This window comes from Salvia splendens, chromosome 15 (genome assembly GCF_004379255.2).
Source record: "Salvia splendens isolate huo1 chromosome 15, SspV2, whole genome shotgun sequence".
Taxonomy (NCBI): Eukaryota; Viridiplantae; Streptophyta; class Magnoliopsida; order Lamiales; family Lamiaceae; genus Salvia; species Salvia splendens.
This window is the reverse complement of record NC_056046.1, coordinates 26,913,009-26,920,350: the sequence shown is the minus strand read 5'-3', so window position 1 is coordinate 26,920,350 and position 7,342 is coordinate 26,913,009. Positions and strand designations below refer to the sequence as shown.

The following is a 7,342-nucleotide window of genomic DNA, read 5'->3' as shown; positions in this document are numbered from 1 at the left end:
TAAAAGGCCTATTTCTATAGGACAAAGGGATTATGACTGAACTTCATTGGAATGAAAGGAATACATCATATAAAATCATTTTAAGGTAGGGTTGGCTAAAAAATGATTTCAAGAACTTGCATATCAACTCATGAATCATGAGAGAGATTTCTGTGTGCAATAATGATTAATGAACACATTACATACATAGAATTAACTACTCCATTCGTTCCATTATAGATGGTATACTTGGATAATAACACGACATTTTAGGAGATGTTGTTTTGCATATTGAGTCAGTGGCGGATCCAAACCCTGAAAATGGCGAGGCGGAATTTAATATTTAAATATTAAATATTTAATTTAATATAATTTTTAATAATTTATTCATTAACTTGCAAATATGTATTATTCATTTAAAAATATAAAATTATTATAAATATATATACATTCAAAATCATCATAAATATTATATACAAAAGTGATATAAGCAGAGCAGTAAATATTTAGATTTCAAAAATATTTAAAATGTTTATTTTGTTACATATAGAATAATTAAGATGCATGGATCACAAATTATAAGTACTTTAGAAGTAAAAAACATTAACACAAGATTAAAAATGATTTTAACTAAATAATAAATGGAGGGGTCGACCACCCCCTCCCCCCTCCCCGAGATCCGCCAGTGTATTGAGTGGAAAAAGAAAATAGTACTATCTCCGTTTCATAGTAGTACAATCAGTTTTCCATTTTAGACATTCCATAATAATAGAGTAATTTCTTTTTTAAAAAAGTAACACTTTTTCTCACTCTTATTTTTCCCTCTCTACTTTTTCCTCTCTCCTACTTTATTATCTTTTCATCTAATACATTATTTTTTCTTATTCTCTGTGACGGAAAGAAATATCTACACTACTATGGAACAGAAGAAGTATATTTATATTAATATGAGAGAGAATTTTTTCAAATAAAGAAGAAAAAAAATGTGACAATTCTTTATGAGACAAACTAAAAAAGGGTGTCATTTATTATGGGGCGAAGGGAATATATAATTTGCATGTGAACTAGGATTGGTTATGGTGTTAATTGTGTCAGCATGGTGTCACCGATGGGTTCTGAGCATAGGATATAGTACAGGTCGAAGATTTCGATTTCACCAAATAAATACTTCCGTCCTGTTTAAGAGTTTCAATTTTTCAATTTCACCAAATAAATACTTCCGTTTAGGGGTGGGTAAATGGTTCTCGGTTATTCGGTTAACCGAGAACCGAACCAAAACCGATTGGTTATCAGTTAATCGATAATCGAAAATCACGGTGTTCGAGTTGGTACCGGTTTGGCATTTTATAACCGATAACCGAAATTAAATTTAATTTTAATTTCAATTATATTTTTACTTAATAAACTTCTATAATATTTTTATACTTTTAAAATATCATATCTATATAACATGGATTCTCCACTGCTTTATGTGGCGTTGCAATAGAAAAAAATGTAATTTACTTTTGTCAATGTCTATTTTAAGGTCGATTAACCGACCGTTTACCCACCCCTACTTCCGTCTAGTTTAAGAATTGCAAATTTTCATTTTAATCTGTCTCATATTAGGAGTCATAGTTACAATATTCTATAAATAGTACTTCATCCATCCCAACTAAGTTGAATAAAATTTTTAGACACGAAGATTAAGAAATTGTGCTGAAAAGTAAGAGACATGAATAAAGTAGAAAGATAAAGAGAAAGAAAGTAGGTGATGAAATAAAATAAGAGTGATTAGAAGTTTCGGTTTTTTATCAAAAAAATGAAATGACTCAACTTAGTTAGAACACCCGAAAAAGAAATACAACTCAACTTAGTTAGGACGAGGGAGAATAGGCTCCACATTCCACCTAATTCCACTCATATTTTATTATTATAGTATAAAACTAATACTCCACTATTCTTTTTTCAAAAGTTTCTCTTTACATTTCACTATTCTTTTTTCAAAAGTTTCTCTTTACATTTCTTAAAACTTATATCAAACTCAATTGGGAGTCTTAAAGTGGGAGTGAAAGAATGATTCCTACTTTGCAACCGATTTTAACACATAAATTAACAAGAGACGAAAGAATGAAAGAAAACTTTGGACATAGCTTAATCCCTGCTCATCTATGTATACACTAAATAAATATCACATGGCAGCAGCTCTGACAATCAAAATTCAAAACACATACTTACATTACTCCATTTCTGAAATTTTCACTCGTATATTTGTTCACTAATAAAGCTATCACTTAGAATCTACAGCAGAGGAGACCTGATCTCCAACCCTTGTGTTTCCTAAAACCTCTCCCATCTGCTTTCGCCATTCGAACTGGGCTGCTATTCCACTCGGACTGTAATCTGCAAAGAGGAGAGATAATACATGGTTAAAATGATGAAACAACAAGGGGAGACCAGATTAGATAAAGAGAGAATGATTACACTGGGAAAGCAAAAGATTTTCCGCTCGTTGTGCTTCCATCAGATCGATGAGAGACACTCCCAGAATAAGCTATTGGCCCAGCGTAAGTGATCATGCTAGCTGCAGAGAAGCTTGTTTCCCCCATATCTTGTTGTAACTGGTTAGCAACTGGAACATCTTCAGATTCCCTTTTATCGTGGTTTGCTTCATTTGTGGCAACTGGGCTATTGTTGCTAGGAGACTGACCTAGGCCATCATCTAGGGTAATATAATCTGAATTCGCTTGTATATCGTTAGGGGATCCTTCCTTTCTAGTGGACCCACTATCAGAATTCAATTCATTTCTTACAAGGAATTGTTGCTGGAAGTCGCTTGTGCGCTGAATACTCGTTTCCATTACAGCAGGAAGATTTTCAGCATTTACATCCCCCAACTTAGTAGACCGTTCCTTAACATCTTCAGCCATGCTGAAATAGAAAATAATGGTTCCATTTTCAATCCTGCTATTGTATGCTAGGCAGCTACCAACATCATTCCCCATGCCTCCTGCCTCGGCTGAAGATGAAGCAGCACATTCAGCTCGTGCTTCTTGATCAAGAACCTGTCAGGGATAGAATGGCAGTATAAATCAACTTCATTAATAAGAAAGCATCACAAGATTGTATAGCAAGCCAGGCAACAATAGAACACTAATTGGTGTGTATAGCAAAGCTCAGAGCAATCAGCCACTTAGAACAAGTGGGTGAAGCAAATTTGAGGAAAAAAAACCTGGTCAGGCAGACTAGAATATTTTTCAATTAAAAGTTTCCTATCTGCAAGGAAATCATAAGAAGAATCACTCTCGGCCTTGCCAGCTCCACCAAAGCAAGCTTCACTCGTCTCCACTGCATTCTCTAGGCAAGAGTCTAGATTTCCCCGAGAGATGGACATTTTGCCATAATTAAAATCTTTGCTCCCACATTGGTCAGCAGTAAAGCTATCGGCATCCATCGATGGATCTTCCTTGGCTTCAAGATCATCATTGTCATTAGAAGACAGGGGAAACATAGAACTTTCTATTGGATTCTCAGGCCTCCCTTCATCCACACATATATCCCTTGACGTTTCACAATCAATCTCTCTATAGCAAACCTCCAACTCTGGAAGACCACATTGCAATACATTGTTATCGGTGAACAATGGAGAGCTGGATTCTCTGGAATCACTTACATTACAATCTGCTAACTCTTCAATTGTGTCAAAACTTTTCCGTGCTGGACTTCCCTGCTCTTTCTCCATATCAAACGAGTCAGAAGATGATGATTCTGCATCCTTATCCCAACTGTTTACATGATGTGATTGTCTATCGTTACTTTCCTTTATAGGAAAATATATTGTTTCATTATCTATTATTAGATGATGTGAGAGTCCATTTTGACCATCCTTCCAAAGAGAAGCTTTCATTCCATGTTCATTATCAATAGAAGAGTCATCCACAACTCTAAAGTTTGAACAGTCATCTCTATCTTTTGCCTCTAATTCTGTTAGACTGGCATCCATCCTAGAATCATTTGCCGCATATCTTTCTTTACTTCCAAATGCTACTGTATCAGTTTTTTTCCCTAAACATCTCGAGTCAAAGGTGGTTTCTTTACAATTTTCCTTCATGGTCATGATTCTTCAGCAGGTCAAAGATGCTGCCAAATGCATTAGAAATTCGGGAGAAGGTTCAGAAAAATTGTTAATACAAATTCAACTTTAGACAACTTTTTGTATAAAATAATGAAAATATTTTTTAGTTGAAAGATAATCAATTCATAAGGTGAATCACAGAGTACAAATACATAAGCTTTATACATACCAGTTAAAAAAGTTTAGGTGAACTAATATGTGATCACAAATAAGTCATCCCCTAAAACAGGGAAAAAAGTGTTTTAGAAACACACTAGGTATTGAACCGTACCGACCTTAATCTCATCAAGCGGGAACTACAACCTTCGAATCATAAGTTATAACTCAATCAAAGGCCAGAATTCTGAGGTTATGCTTCACAGGATCCAGTTTCAAACTCTGCCACCAATAAGGAAAGCTTTAGCTTATTCATAAAGGTATCAGTTACAAGAACAATCTGAAACATCATAATTACAAATGCAAATCAAAGATGCAGCCTGGAACAATTTGAAGAACAATTACTTGTAGATTTCATATACAATCATCCTTTCTGGTCTAGAGTGCTTTTAAATAAATGAATGAATACCTAAAAATCATCACATTTGCCTTTTCTAGTCATGGCTGTATATCTTCACCAATGAATCATCTTTTTCAGTTTTAATAATTGTAAATGCAGAAGCTCCAACTTCATACAGTACTTATTTTTTATTAGAAGAAACACTATAAAACAGAACTAAAAAACTAAATAGCCTATAAAAAAATCAGGCACGACAAGCTTTGGAATCTACTCTTTGTCTAAAGGTGAAGAAGAGGACAAGATAAAGTCCTCCTACTTTTTCAAACCTTTTACACTCACTTTTTTGAGTTTTTCAAAAAGCTTCAAAGTCAAAAACCCAAATACTCCTCTCTATGAAACAATCAGATCTGAAAGAACCAAATCTCCTAAACCTCTCCCATATTCCTTGGAAAATAATTTCCTAAAATTTTTTTAGTGATTGCCGAAATCTCAAAATACCTGTTTGAGAGAAGATCAATTCACAAAAGAACTGCCAAAATCCCCTTTCACTGAGAGTAAAAGCAAAAAAAATTGAGAGGAAAAGGTATGAAAAGGTATGAATCTAACCTAACATCACGATATTATTCAGAAACCTCAAATTCTTCCAGAAGAATAAAAGGAGTATATGCAGAAGCGGAAAGAAAATGGTGGCGAAATCTGAGCTGCCTAAACGACACCGATTTACCTGATTCACATGTCTATGAAGGAAGGAATAAAGACAAGCCCATCCGAGCCTAATTAAGAGTCATATTTTATTATTTTTATCTTTGCTTTATTAAAAGTTTCGTTTCATTTTTATCATAAACGATAAATAGACTCTATATTTTATTCACCTCATTAAAATATTCAATTATCTTTTACTCTTTCTATTTACTCTACCTAACAACTTCTTATAAAATTTCGTTCCACTCAAGAATGTGGGCCACTGTAGTGGGATGGAAGGACTATATATATATATATATATATATATATATATATATAGGGTTGTGATCAATGTCGAACCAATTTTAAAGACCGAACTAGAGACCAAATCTGGGCCATTAGATCTAGTTTTTTTGATGAGATGTGTTGCTGTGTAAATTTTTCGGTCTTCATTACAAGCTCATTTTACTTCATTGTATAGATTTATTACTTCATTCCGTACGTAATACCTTGAAACTACAACATGTTTTTACTTTCTTGCAGTAGGTTTTGAAATGATTCAACATATGTTTCATTTGAATTCATTGACCTGAGTTTTTACTTTATTTACATTAAAAATGCAATTTATTCAAGTGCGTTTATTACTTCATTCAGAAACGTTATTACTTCATTGGATAAGGTTTTTACTTCATTCCAGTAGGACTTCACATACTTCATTCCAATAATTTATTGCATCATTCCATGTGTTTATTACATCATACCAGCGTTGTGGCGGTGGTGATAGATATTGTAGAGAGAAAGAACGACACGCGACGGCGAAACCGCATTTACGTACTGGAATGAAGTAATAATCCTACTGGAATGAAGTAAAAACCTACTGGAATGAAGTAAAAACCTACTGGAATGAATTTAAATCTTTGTAACATGTTTGTATGACTTATTTACCTTCGGATGAATTAAAATAGGCTCGTGATGAAGGCGAAAATAATTGATAAATTTGTGCCTCTCATCCATAAAAAACTAGATCAAAAAACCCTAATTTGGTATGGTTCGGTGGTTCAGTCTTTAAGAGTGGATTTGTGAATAATGGGACTCTATATATATATATATATATATATATATATATATATATATATATATATATATATAGAGTAGTGATCAATGTATAACTAATCTTAAGTGTATAACTAGAGAACAAATCTCAGCCACTCATTATCTTAATCTAATGACTAAATTAAGTATTCATTTTCTACTAATAAAAATTGTATGGGGGTATTTTGGGAAATACATGGTTCCATATTTTGAATTAGATATCATCGTCGACATCAGTGAGGCTTATGAGCTCTCAATTTCTCAGACCAATTACTACCACTGGCGTCGTCTCTCCCTCCGATTCCGCAGCCTCCCTTTCGCCTCTTCCCCGATCCAGTGAAATACCACCACCACAGGTCGAATCCTAGTAGCAGCGAAGCAGCGACGCCGAAAATGCCCGCGGCAATGATAATCGGCAGCGGCGGCAAGCTGCTTGGCTATGCGGTGGTGCACTTGGATTTGAGGAGTATCCTCGACGATATGGGCAAATGCAAATCCTACGCATTCGGCATATGCATACCATTTCTTTTCTTCTTCTTTTTATTTCTTTTTCAATGTTACACAGATATTTATTTATTATTTCTTTGTACTCTATACTCATACAATATTACGATTTCAAATTAAAATGCCTTCATTAAGTTTTTTATTATTAATTTCATGACAAAATTAAAACTTAATAATGCACAATAAAAATAGGAACAAAGAAGTAAGAACCAATATATAATATCAATTGGATTTATTGATAATGTTACATCAAATCGTGTCATATGATAATATTTTGAAATTAATTTTAAGAGAAGCGGAAATAATGGTTCAATTAAAATTAAGGCAGTTATGACAAAATAAATCACTATTAGTATGATTTTACTTCACTCTTGTTTACAAAACACATCACTCTTATTATGATTTTACTTCACTCTTATTCACAAAACACATAACTCTTATTATGATTTTACTTCACTCTTGTTCACAAAACACAT

General features: G+C 33.5%; 1 protein-coding gene across 3 annotated transcripts; it reads right to left on the bottom strand.

Annotated features, from left to right (window-relative positions):
- Nucleotides 1-2,089: 2,089 nt before the first annotated feature.
- Nucleotides 2,090-5,343, bottom strand: LOC121767206. Of its 3 annotated transcripts, none has more exons than XM_042163424.1 (5): nucleotides 5,314-5,343; nucleotides 4,369-4,471; nucleotides 3,191-4,098; nucleotides 2,443-3,023; nucleotides 2,090-2,361 (listed from the first exon to the last, which is right to left on the bottom strand). In XM_042163424.1, exons 3-5 carry the CDS (start codon nucleotides 4,073-4,075, stop codon nucleotides 2,253-2,255), a joined length of 1,575 nt encoding a protein of 524 aa, XP_042019358.1. In that variant the 5' UTR covers nucleotides 4,076-4,098; nucleotides 4,369-4,471; nucleotides 5,314-5,343; the 3' UTR covers nucleotides 2,090-2,252. The 3 variants fall into 3 exon arrangements, with proteins under 3 accessions (XP_042019358.1, XP_042019355.1, XP_042019357.1); XM_042163421.1 differs by having other exon boundaries at nucleotides 5,196-5,323; XM_042163423.1 differs by lacking the exon at nucleotides 5,314-5,343 and adding an exon at nucleotides 5,088-5,307.
- Nucleotides 5,344-7,342: the final 1,999 nt, after the last annotated feature.

Coding starts and splice junctions, on each gene's coding strand:
- LOC121767206 (XM_042163424.1), bottom strand. CDS start 4,075: ATGACCATGAAGGAAAATTGTAAAGAAACCACCTTTGACTCGAGATGT. Junction 3,024..3,190: donor ATTCTAGTCTGCCTGACCAG/GTTTTTTTTCCT, acceptor TATCCCTGACAG/GTTCTTGATCAAGAAGCACG. Junction 2,362..2,442: donor AAATCTTTTGCTTTCCCAGT/GTAATCATTCTC, acceptor TCCTCTTTGCAG/ATTACAGTCCGAGTGGAATA.